At 41.5% G+C, this 13,128-nt stretch overlaps 1 protein-coding gene across 1 annotated transcript in view; it reads right to left on the minus strand.

The window, feature by feature from the left end:
• Htt (huntingtin) overlaps positions 1 to 13,128 on the minus strand; it is a 133,081-nt gene that overhangs the window by 80,405 nt on the left and 39,548 nt on the right. Inside the window, exons 13-23 of the mRNA XM_051200276.1 lie at positions 10,016 to 10,142; positions 9,585 to 9,703; positions 8,673 to 8,784; positions 8,369 to 8,506; positions 7,465 to 7,623; positions 7,277 to 7,374; positions 5,466 to 5,605; positions 3,334 to 3,397; positions 2,776 to 2,876; positions 2,236 to 2,382; positions 1,010 to 1,130 (exon numbers count right to left, since the gene is read on the minus strand). Coding sequence (XP_051056233.1) covers positions 1,010 to 1,130; positions 2,236 to 2,382; positions 2,776 to 2,876; positions 3,334 to 3,397; positions 5,466 to 5,605; positions 7,277 to 7,374; positions 7,465 to 7,623; positions 8,369 to 8,506; positions 8,673 to 8,784; positions 9,585 to 9,703; positions 10,016 to 10,142 — 1,326 coding nt within the window. The remainder of the gene's footprint in view (positions 1 to 1,009; positions 1,131 to 2,235; positions 2,383 to 2,775; positions 2,877 to 3,333; positions 3,398 to 5,465; positions 5,606 to 7,276; positions 7,375 to 7,464; positions 7,624 to 8,368; positions 8,507 to 8,672; positions 8,785 to 9,584; positions 9,704 to 10,015; positions 10,143 to 13,128) is intronic.

Below are 13,128 nucleotides of genomic sequence, written 5' to 3' on the forward strand. Positions count from 1 at the left end.
GCTGAGTTTCTACAATGTCCAAGTATTTCTTCCATCACATAAACGAAAAGGTCTTTATAGGAATGATTACTGCTGCATAATATTCCTCTTTCTGATTGTAAAAGTCATATTGATTATTTTAGAAAATTTAGCAATACTTGAAAAACACAAATAAGAAAATGAAAGTTAACCACAATCCTAAAAAATTATCCTAGCACTTCTCTGCTTGTCCCTTTTCTGAGTTTGCAAAAGCCTGACGCATATGAATATTACTTTTCTAACTTGGCATCAAACTACTTTGCTGAGAGTTTTTTAACTCTCTTCATATCATTAAATTCTTCAAAGCAGCATATCAACATGTGTCAAACATATTACTCTATGCTAGCATTTATTCTAAATGGCATAATAATTTTTAGATTCTTAGACATTAGTTCTTTTCCAGTTTCATCGTAATTTAAAACAAAACAAAACTTTAGTTGGCATTTCTGATCAATTCACTCAGTATATGTTACCAATTAATTACACTACAGGCATTCTAAACTTCAGGTACATTACTAACTCACATTAAATTTATATTTGGAGATAGAACAAGCACACATATGCCATATGTACATATAGAGGCCAGAGGACTTGTGGGCATCCATTCTCTCTCTCCCTTCACTGTGTGGGCCCTAGGGATCAAATTCAGGTCATCAGGATCAGAACCACCCGAATGGCCATTTAAAAGTTTGTATTTGATGACTTTTCAGGTAGGATGCATTAGTTTACAGTGAGCCTGCACTACTTTGGAGTCTGTTCAAAGAAGTGCATTTCCTTATCAAGCACCTCAAGAACGCCAGAAAGAAAGCAGCTTTCCTGGCCCCCTCCGACCTCCTTCCACAGGTCGCTCCGCCCATGGCTCCACCCCCAATGGGCGTGGTCAGTGCCACAGAACTATCTCACTACAAGGATCTTCACACAGAACCATCCCACTGTGGCCAAAAGAGACATACAAGGCAGTCACCTCCCTAAGCCCAAGTGGAAGACTTACCGTGAGGGCCCGGGTAGTCGATGTAATGAGTTGGTGAGAAACTGCAGCAACAACTCTTGAGAGGTTGTTTTCCACGGTGACATCTGTTATACTTGGCAGCAAACTATAACCTCTGTAGATTCTAGTAAGAAAAATACAGAGATTCTTAAAGCATATATTTTTTTTTCACATCAGATGGCACTTAAAAGTTTATTTTTAATGTCCAGAAGACAGCAAAGCAACATTGACTTTAAAGTAAAATAGACTGAAAATGAGTCTGGTGCTGGCTCAGTGGTAGAGCACTTGCCTAACATGCAAAAGGTCCTCCCATTAAAACTGGAGTGAGTTTGTTCATCAATTTAAAAAAAGCCCGACTTCTCCCTCACCAGGGGCCCCACACTTTCTTTATAGTGTACTGCTAATTGTTTTTTTGTTTGGTTAGTTGATTTAGTTTTTGGTGGGGTTTTTTTGTTTGTTTGTTTGTTTGTTTATTCTTGAGTTGGCTTTTCCATGGGAAAAGATGACAGTCATTCAGAAGTAATAACTTCAAAATTTGATTAACTGAATTCCAAAGTCAGAAAAAAAAAATATTCAAGTTACTATGTGAGCTTCGAAATCATTTGGTCAAGTTTTTTTATTTGTTGTTTCAAATCAGCAGAAAGAAAGGTATCCTGTAAATCTAGACTAAAAAAAGAATTTAAAACACAAGAGTTCCAAGCACATCTTACTACTGCTACTGCAATCTCCTTTGCAGACTAGTTTCCTGAGGAAACACATACATTCACTGGAGTCTTCCTGCTCTGCCAGCCTACCAGCCAGATAGGACAGGTATTGTGGCCAATGAACCCTGCCCATGCTTTAGCGACATAGACCTGAGAATCATCACTGCATGGAGCAGTCTCACCCTTGGTATCAGCCCACCCACGCATTAGCAGGAACACTAAAAAAGCGAAAACTTTTCTATGGACAAGTTTTCAAATGGCATTTGATATTCACAAACAACAACATAATTGCCAGTATGAAGAACTTAATGAACTCATTACAAGACTGAGGACATCACTGTTGTGTGTCTGAGGTGGGACTTAAAGCACAGGGGGCCGTGGCAAATCAGGATGTCAAATAAACATCCTGTTAATGAATGATGGCCTCCTCCTCTAAAGGCTGTGTGGTTAAGAAAAGAGAACAGGAAGGCAGGCACCACGGGAGACTTGCTTTGCTGACATATCAAGGTGCTACGGGCAATGTACCTGGTTATGGTGCTCACGGAGAAGTGTGATGGCGGCTGTGTCTCATGCATGAGGAGTTTCAGGTAAACACTGCTTTGATCTCTTGCTACAGCCACTACTGGATCAGCCTGTCCTTGGTCACATTTATAGAACAGCTTTGGGACAAGCCTGCCAGGAAAGGAAAGCTGATCAATACAGAAGAAAGTGCATGAAATGCACCCATCACCACCCCTTTCCCCAGATGGCTAACCCAAACCTATGCCCACCACAGCAGCCAGAGCTGTGGACAGCGATCAAGTCCAGGAGGCAGAAATAAGCTGGGTTCTTTCGTTCTTAGTGCTGCTCTCTAAACTCAAAATTTTGACAATGAAAGCAATAGAAGGCTATTGCTTTTTCCCCCTCAAATCATCACTTTAGTAAGTACTTTTAGATAACTAAAAGCGATTAAATTAGTATTTTAAAAAAGCATATTTCTTGAGAGCCTTCTGATTCCATCTACCTTTCCCACTCTCATACTACATATTTCAACAAAAGAGTAAAGGGATAAATACTAGTAAACACCTTGTTAGCGATGCTGCGGCAACATGTCGCACCCTGGGGTCTTCATCTCCAAGCAAATAAATGACCACGTTATTGAGCACTCGTTCTTGCAGTTTTAAAAACTTTAGAGAGAAAATAAAAATAAGTTTAATTTCTATAATCAATTACATTTTATATTTTTGAGTTTTTTTTTTGTTTTGTTTTGTTTTTTTGTTGTTGTTTTGGTAGGGTTTCTTGATATTTTTTGAGATACAGTCTTACTATGTGGCTTTGGCTAGTATGAAACCCAACTATTTAGATCAAGCTGGCATTGAATTCAGAGACCTGCCTGCCACTGTCTCCCAAGTGCTGGGACTGAAAGCATAGGCCATCAAATCCAGCTAGATAAGGAAGGCATTCTTGAAAGCTAGCCAGGAAGAACTCAGAATGACTTAAATTCATGCCATATACTGACAACTCTCATGACATAATGAGTTAAATACATAACACAACACAGGCATTCAGCAAAACTTCACACCACTAGGGAGACCCTGCTAAGACAGTTTCCAGAATATAGTAACCACAAAATGAACTGCTTACCCCTGTATAATGATGAGCCCCTCGGTGTAAACTTCCTGCTTTTGCTTCCAAAAAACTCACCAGCCTAACAAAAGAGCATATTCAACAGTGATGTCATTCATTCAGCAAACACGGAGCTGGCCTTTAGCCTTCAGGCAGCTAAACATGAAAGTAGCTCATCCCAGTGCCCTGTACGTCTCGCAGAGGCAACTCAAATGTATTTAAATAGATTGACTCACAATCTTCTATAAATTCCTGACTAAGTAAGTTAGCACTGGATAAACAGCCTTACATCAAAATACACATTTACTACTTCAAAAGTGTTCCAGGAATAAGCTTAAGCACACCCTTGAGGGCAAGCACACTGCCAAATGGCCAGCTGTGTGCACCATTCCTCAGTCTTAATCACAGTGACAGAATAACCCTTCAGAGATATTCTAAGGAAGGGGTACAGTAACCTAGAGGGTCTACGGTGGCTTTAGAAACAAATCAAACAAGCTGGAGAGAAGGCTGCATGGTGAATGGCACTGGATGCTCTTCCAGAGGACCAGGGTTCGAGTCCCAGAAGCCACAGACAGCTTATAACTATTTGTGACTCCAGTTCCAAGGGTTCCAATTCCCTTTTCTGGACATCATGGATACTGCATGTATGTGGTGCCCATGGTATACACACATACATGCAGGCAAAAACAAAACAAACAAAAAACCAAGCAAACAAGCAAAGAGCAGTAACAACACACAAAAATCTGAATAACAGTTTCTAAGAGAAACTGTTAAAACATCTCTAACCAAAACTTACTTTTAGGAAATGAAAATTAAAACATGTTACATTTTGGGGGATTTTTGTTTGTAGGAGGTAGGTGGTGTGTGTGTGTGTGTGTACGTGCGCATGGGAAAAAAAAAATCACTCAGATTTTTCTCAGAAGACATCTACCTTGTTGGATTTTTTGATTTAGTTTTCTTTGGGAGGGAGGATGTTAATGATTTTATAAAAATGCATATTTAAGATTAGCCAGCTGAACTCAATTTAAATAATCTCTATTTTGTTGGCAGCATCCAAAGCATCATAATCAGGAAGCAGCCAAATACAAGCCTTCCATCCATCAGGCCTGATAAGGGTATTCACTGTGGCCACATGGATGTTTTACCTAGTGCTAGTTAGTCTTGACAAGTACAGTGAGCACAGCTGCCTTCTAGCCTCTTCATGGCTGGTTCAGGGGTCGGGAGAAAATAGATTATAGTCAAGTTTGTTTTACCCAGGAATGCTCTTGTGAAATTATTTTAGCTGCTTCACTCTGCCTTCAGCTTTTGAGGGGCAACGACAGGGGTTTTTGTCTTCAATTTCAGTGTCTTTTTGGCAAAAAGCTACCTTGTTTTTTGAGACAGGTCTCTCCCGAAACCTATAGCTTCCCTACTAAACTAGGCAAGACGGCTGACCAGCAAGGCCAGGGATCCAACCTGTCTCCACTTCTCCAATGCTTTCACCTAGGTGCTGACATCAAACCTAAGTCCTCCTTGTGTAGCAAGCCTCCATCTCCCCAACTCCTCAAGTTTTGTTTTGTTTTAATTGTAAAAAAGTACTATTCAGCTATCTCCCTTAAATCAGAATAAAGGTAAGTACATTTTTGAAAAAGCAGAGTTGATAGCCTTTTTTAAAAGTTTGAAACAATGCTTCAAAAAAAAAAAAAAAAAAAAATCAAGGGGGCTAGAAAGATGGCTCAGCAGTTAAAAATACTTTCTGCTCTTCCAGAAAACTGGAGTTCAGTCCTTAACTACCATGTCAGGAGGCTTAGAACGACCTAACCCTGCTCCAGGAGAAGTCATACCTCTGGCCTTCTCTCAGGCACTTGCACTCATGTGAACATACCCACATGCCCAAATACAGACATACATGTTTACAAATAATTAAAAATAATAAAAATAAATTTTATTTTTAAAATCCCCCCCCCCACCTACAAAATCAAGACAAGCAGAAAATATTTTCATCTTGTACTATCAAAATGTGCAGGTCCAAAGTTCAACAAAAAGTACTGTGAATCATCACATGTTCTCTAGCTAAACTGCAGATGATCCTAATGGGCATGCCAACTGCAGAGACTTCAAGACTTTTAGTTCTTAATTTCAACTTCTGAATCTGAGCTTAGTTCCCTTACCTGAAGTCAATCTCTGCAAGGGTTTCCAGCAGCTCAGTCCTTACCAACCAGTAGGAGCTATTCTTCAGAGGCAGCATATCAATGAGCAGTTGTAATCCCAAGTCACTGTAGCTGCTGCTGCAAAGACTCAGGAGGCAGTGCTGAAAAACGCAGCCAAAGGAAGAAGGAATGAGGATCAGACACCTCGTCTTAAGACAGCACCTACGATACATGCGTGATGGGGGATGCTCTTCTGTATGCTTCTCTTACTGGTTGATTATAAAACCCTGAGTGGCCAGTAGTGAGGCAGGAAGTATCTAAGTGGGGCTAGGAGACGGGAAATCTGGGGAGAGGAGGCAGAGAGGAGCTTTGAGAGAGGCACCATGCTGCCAAGGAAGTAACATGCTGGATCATGGGTAAGCCACAGCCTCGTAGCAATACACAGTTTAATAGACATGGGTTAATAATCAAGAGATCGAGTCAGTAAGAAGTCTGAGCCACCAGCCAAACAGTTTACAATTAATAAAAGTCTCTGTGTTTATTCGGAGCAAAGTGGCTGTGGGGCTAGGTGGGACAGAAACCTCTGCCTTCACATGTACCTGTCTTGTCCTGTTCTATTTTTAAGCAGCAACAGCGCTATAGGTTCTCAAAAGTACCAAAGACACATCTTTATCTTACTATGTTTGAGTTCAAAAGTCAATGTGCCCATTACACATAATTGTGTTTGCCTGCCTCCTAAGCTACATTCTCAGAAACACTAACCACCAATTTACAAGAAAAAAAATATGCAACACAGTCCTAGCACCATATGAAAAGAAGTCTTGGGCCCAGCATAAAGACAAGAGACCAATATCAAAGACTATCTTAGATGTTACTGGGTTCTTCGGATGTACAAGGAAACAGTGATTCTGGTACTGCTATTTCCCCTCAGAGCCTAGGTACATTATTCTGTAACTGTCCTATACAACGATGACACACACACACACAGAGTCTAACTACCAGCATAGCATCTGTGCTATCTGCATACCACTTCTGCTCAAAAGATACAACTGGATGAAACATAACTTTTAAAAAACAGGAGCTGGGGGCTGGACAGATGGCTCACAGGTTAAAAGTGTTTACTGCTCTTTTGGAGGACCCGAATTTGGTTCCCAGCATCAACATCAGGTGGCTTATAACCACCCAAAATTCCAATCGCAGGATCCAGTATTCTCTTCTGGCCTCTGTGGCTACTGCACTTATATACACAAACTCTCTCTCTCTCTGTCTGTCTCTCTCTCACACACACACCATTAAAAAACAAAATCTTTAAAAATTTGTAACTAGAGAATATTCAATTTTAAAAAGGGAAGATATCCCCCTCCCTAGGTTTAGCCACTGTGCTTTTGTTTTGATTTTCTCTGTTTAATTTTCTGCTGTAGCCAATTGTGACTTATAAGTCAGCTGACAAGAAATGGTCCATATTATTGTCACTTGAGGAGCTAAGGCTCTTTTAACAAAAGACACAAATACAAGGCCAGTTAAATAATACCCATAACCCCACTGCAGCTCAACAATCTACAATCTTAAAATGGCTATTTTTAAAAATTCAACAAATTTTATATTTGATAACAGCAAGGTACATTTCTAAACATTCCCTTTAGGAAAAAGGATATTTCAAATAAAGATTCCAAGAATTAAAACTAAAAGTTTATTAAATTTTAATATTATGGCAATGTTTTCAAAAGCTGAGTGGTAGATCCCTAAAAGCTGTTTGCAGGTTATGGAAACATGACCTATTAGCACCAAGTTTAACTATATCAATGGAACAGTTTAATGTAAAACATACTCACCCTCACAGCTGTACAAGCCAACTTGCAAGTGACAGAAGATTCATCCTTCAAAGTTTTCTGTAGCAAAGGAATGCAGTCCACCAGAGAAAATGTATTTCCTAACCAGAAGAATGAGCAAGAAATGTCTCTACAGAAACATGTACCTGGGAACAATACCCAGAAGACACCAGGACAAACTGTCCGGTTACCTGTCAGGGTTCTAATGGTACCCAGCCAGTCGCCAACACGGAGTCGGGACCTGTTGAGGATGGAGCAGACAAGGGTCCCACAGAGAATGGCAGTAGCTCCTCGGACCTGTGGGTCTCCATGATCGATGTAGTTCAAGACGTCAGAGACAAACTGTTCCTCTGTGGACACAAATGGCCCAGCCTGTACCTTCTCCACCAACAAAATTATACTACAAATAAAGCTTCATTCTCAGAAAAGGAAGGGAGCATTTCACATCTGCAAAGGACTTGACTATAATGTCCCAAGTCGTAAAAGATGTTTGCAGTTTAAAGGTGCTAGATTTATCACATGGCAGTTATCTTAATACATCAGAATTTCAAGATTGTGATTCCAGGCTGGCAGATAAAATCAAACTTTTCAAGATTTCATTTGAAAATAAAGATTAGAAACAAATAATCTAGTATACAGTTGTTAACTCTAAACACAATAACACAGGTTTGCCCTGTCACTCAAAGAAAGACGGCAGAATATATACTTTTTGCTCCAGAACAACTGCGTCTAATGGGAGAAAGGGTTTGGTGCTGCCTTGATCAGTCTTAGTCTGAATGTGCATTTCTGACCCAGATGAATGTGACACACAGCAATTTGACAATGCAGCTTGTGATTTAAGAAGAAACCCAGCACATGTATAAATGGCTCTTACATTCTTAGATTTCTATTTTATGACATGAGTGCTTCCACCACACACCTAAGGGAGTCATGAGACTAAGAATGTGACCATGTTCACATCTGGAGAGCTTCAAAACAGATGAAACATACAAGCTAACCGGAAACACACTGCCATAAGACCAAAGAAAGCAAGACTGTGAGACAGCTACAGTAGTGATTAACCAAGGGAAAGAAAGAAGTACACTTTAAACATACCAGCAGCTTCCATGGTGTCAAGAGGTACTTTATACAGTTTGCTGAAGAAAGATTCTGGATGAAGGGCCACAGCTGCACCAATACAGCTGAGGGCCAGGGCCTTCACACTGACCCTCACATCTCTGTCTGGGACCAGTGCTGCAAAGGAACCACCCAGACCCCATTAGCCTTCTCCAAGAAACAAAGCCCATCCCTCTCCTTTCCTCCCTCCCTCACCCCAATAACAAGGTACCAACAGACCAACAAACTGACTTCTAAATGGGTAAGTACCCCGTCAACACTGCAGCCACTCTGCTGTGCTTACCTTTTCTTTCCCCAGTTAACAAAAAGGAAGCAGATAAAAGGCGGACACAATGGACCAGAGGAGCAGAATCTTCATCGTTAGGCTGTCCTATGTTACCTTTGATTCGGCAAGGCTAGAACAGAGAAGTAAACATTTGATTCACTAGTTGAATCAACAAAATGAGCCACACCAGGGTGCTAGGGACAGAGATGTCTATACTTGGCCACCACCATGCCTGGTCTTAAAAAAAAACACAGTTGAAACCCTAAAACACAGGGCCTCAAGGCTATAGCGAGACAAGCTTAGTATGGAGAAGATGCACTGGGCAAGAAGGTGTTAAAATACAGCATTCAGGAAACACTGTTCACACTGTCAAGACACAAGTGTCTACTGGAAATGTAGAAGGTACTATGAGTTCCAGGCCAGCCAAGGGTATACAGTGAGAACCCATCTCAAAAAACAAAACAAACACGCAAACAAAAAGATACCAGAGAAGGTTGGAAGGATATAAGAGAAAACTGGAGGGTACTCTCAAAGGATGCCACTGTGACTGACAGGATTAAATGAGAAAATGCATTTCTTACTTCAAGGAATTAAAATGTACTGTAAATACAGTAATGTGCATGTAGAGTAAATAACACAGAGATGTTTTACACAACTGAGTAAACAAAAACAAGAATTGCTGCAAAGCTTCGCAGAAGCCTCAAAGGAATGATAGATACATGGTTATCAGGCAGGGCAGAGGTCAGCACAGGGTACCACTGAGCAGACGCAACTCTAAGGAGGCAAAAGAGGAGGACAGAGGCCTGGGAGTGTCCAGTGTTTCTAGGAGAAAGAAGTAAGCCCAGAGATGAGATAGGAACATGAGAACAGCAGAAGCCAGGGACATTCCAACCCCTCACACACAGGCAAACTCTCGCCTAGGTAGCTCACCTTGCTTTCTGGGTCACTCGCTTCAGCAGCTTCATCTCTTGGTACAAACTTGTCTATACTGCTGTCAGAAGGTTGCCTGCTATGACCCATTCTCTCCAATAAGTGTGCCTGTTGAAGGGCTTTAAAAATAGCAATCAAGATTAAGTGACAAGTTTCCAATCAAAATATGTATATGTTTACACAAAGACGACATGAAGGTATAGGATCTAAATCTAAGTCTAATTATGCCTAAATTGCCATTTTTAGCTGCTATTTATACAACTCAAAAGAAAGGGAGGGAAGAGGGAAGGAAGGATGGAAAGAAGAACGGAGGGAGGGGAGGAGGAAAAGAGGGAGGGAGGAGGGAGGGAGCCAGCCAAAGGTTTCTTCTTGGAAGGAAAGATAAAGATGTCTATGGCTGAAAACGTTTCTATCATATAAAGTGCACTTACCCAGAGAAGAATTTCTGAAAACATCTGAGGCTTCACCGGAAAGCACACCTGCAGCCTCCTCCTCATCCTCCTCCTGTGGCTGTCCTATTTGCATGCCTAAATACTGGCTGTCAGCACCATCTAACACCTGTACAGATGAAGGGGGACTGTTGGGGACAAGCCCTCAGCACGAAGGAAAAGCCACCAACAAAGCTGAGCACCTGCTCTAACTTTTTATTTATTCTTTGTGGCTTTCACATCACGCATCTCAATGCCATTCAACCCCACTATCCCTTTGTATTCACCCTCTGCCCTTGCAACCTCCCTGCCCCCAAAAAATAGAATCTAAGAGAAAAGAAAAAGGAAGGAAGGACGGAAGGAAGGAAGGACGGAAGGAAGTAAGGAAAGAAGGAAGGAAGGAAAGAAGGAAGAAGGAGGGAGGGAGGGAGGAAAAAAAATATCTGGTCACTGGAGCTGTAGTTTGACACAGTGAGCCACACAGTTTATCTCTCTCTTTCTGCGTGTATGTATACATATACATATACATATACATATACATATACATATACATATACATATACATATACATATACATATACATACATATATATTGCAAAGAGTCATTGGTATGGTTTGAGGCCTCTGGTTTCTGCTACACTATTGCTACTGGGTCTGCATTGGGACTCCTCTTGGGTATCCTGTTTTGCCCTGGGTTGTGGAGATCCTGTAACTTTGGATGTGCAGGACCAGCCTCCTCATGTGCTCCAGCAGACCATAGGTGGGGTGGCTGTTGGGGTGGGCCAACTCTGGCTCCGGGCCTGGGGGTTGCAGGGTTGGTCAGACAGTAGCTCTCCCCCATCCTCACCATCATCAGTGCGGGTGCTCCAGCCCTGCCCTAGCTATTTCACCCTAAACAGCACAGAGCAAGGGGCAGGGCCGCTTCACGGCTCACTCACACCTGCACCACCTATCAGCTCTACTGTTGCCTAGGTGAGGTGCAAGGGCCAACCCTCCTGAGTACGACAGCTGGTGAGGGGCAGGGATAGCTCTCCTGCTCTCAAGACCTCAGGGAGGGCCAGCTCTCCCACCTGCCACAGGTAGTGAGCATCAGGAGGAGAATCTCTCCCTTATCCATGCTAACTACCTTATGGCAGATGTTCTCAGGGGCAGCTCACCAGAGCTGAGCATTTTATGCACGCAGAATTCACAAAGACCATAGAAAACCTAAAGGCACATAGAAAACCTAAAAGGCAATTATTTATTCAATGCCCATAGTTAAATGCATGTGTAAAAGCAACAAGCAAGAGTTCCTCACTGCTAAGATGCTTTGTTGTGGGATGTTACTTGGGCATGACACAGACACTGTGCTCTTGAACTCGAAGCATCATGACTACCTACACCAGGCCTGCACAAGATAGGCAATTAACATTCTAGGGGCAGTTTGGTGGAATCTTGCTCCTTCATAAAGATATGCAAATGGTCAATGATGTCAGGGATAAACACACTGATTCTTCAATGGTATAGATGATGTTTATAAACTGCCCATACTCTGGTAGGTAACCCTTGGCTCATGCTCCTGTAAGCAGCTCCAATTAAACTAACTGATCTGTCAAACTAGACTTAGACAGAATCATTACTGTCACTGGCGTTTGTCTCCCCAGGGAAAGGTCACACAACAAACTTTTATAGCTCTAGAAATTCTAAAAAGAATTTCAATCTGTAAACTTTTTTGGTATTAAAAAAATCTTTTAAAAAGAGGATATAAGAGTTAGGCAATAAGGTGAGGGATAAACATTATCAAAATACATGTATGGAATTCTCAAAGAATAATATTTTTTAAAAAATTTTTGTCTTCATAAATTAGTTAAAAACAAAGACAAGGCTTTTAGAAAAGAAAATAACAATAGGTTTTCTCCACTAAATTTACAAATACTTCGTATTATCTAGCCATGAATCTGGGGCAGACTCTGTGGCAAAAAGTTCCTGGAAAGAACAACAAGATGGAACCAATAAGAACTCAAGGATGCGGAGAAAAGAGAGCACTGTAGCCTAGAGCCAAACTATCTCAGGCATCTTCAGCCCCTCGATGGCCATTTAGTACCCTCTTCTGTTTGTGACCTAACATCTTTGTTTGTTTCGAAAGAAAGTGTTTTTCTGTATAACCCTGGTGATGGGAGATGTCATTCTGTTAATATGTTTCTCATGCTGGTTAATGAATAAAGCACTGTTGGCCAATAGGAAAGCAAGATAGGCGGGACTAGGAGACAAGGAGGATTCGAGGAAGTAGTAAGGAGGAGTCAACATGGAGAAACTGGAGAGACCAGACGCAGGCCCCATTCCCTGGTAAGATGAAAGTATGTGGAAATATGTAGATTAACAGAAATGGGTTAATACTTAAGACAGAGCTAGCTGATAAGAAACTAGTACCTGGCCAACAGCATTACGTCAAATACAGAGTCTCTGTGTATTATTTGGGGCTGGTGCAGCGGCGGGACAAGACCAGCGGCGGGAGGAAAAACCATATTCCTTACACCCTGGCTACCCTAGAACTTGCTTTGTAGACCAGGGTGGCCTCTGCCTTCCAAGTACTGAGATTAAAGGTGTGTGCCACCACTCCTGACTGACCTAACATCTGTTAAGCCTTAATAAACTCTTTAGGATGTACAAACAAGACCCTAGTTTCCACTAATTTTGTTTTTCCCACTTTATTCTAACCCACCTATCAGATACAAGTGTATCTGAAAAGTGCCTTGACTTACAAATTTCTTTTTTCTGTTATTACAAAGATTTTATCAAGCTGTCAGCACACTGGAACACACATACTAGAGAAACCTGAATCTGTGTTCTGGACCACAGTCACTAATATTTGTCTTCAGAATAAGCTTACTCTCATCCCCTTTGAGCTGAGAGCTGTATTTCTGTATCAATAACTCCATATTGCAAAATGTGAGCGTGTGTGAAGAGTGGATGCATGCATATTTATGAGCATGCATGTGGGGGCCAGAGGTCAACATCAGGTGTCCTCTTTAGTTGCTCCCTATTTCTGAGACAAGGTCTCTCACTGAACCTGAAGTTCATCCATTTGAGAGACTGGTTAGCTAGCCAGCCCCGGTCTCCAGTAAGTTGTGTGGAAA

This window comes from Phodopus roborovskii, unplaced genomic scaffold (genome assembly GCF_943737965.1).
Source record: "Phodopus roborovskii unplaced genomic scaffold, PHOROB, whole genome shotgun sequence".
In the NCBI taxonomy this organism is placed as follows: Eukaryota; Metazoa; Chordata; class Mammalia; order Rodentia; family Cricetidae; genus Phodopus; species Phodopus roborovskii.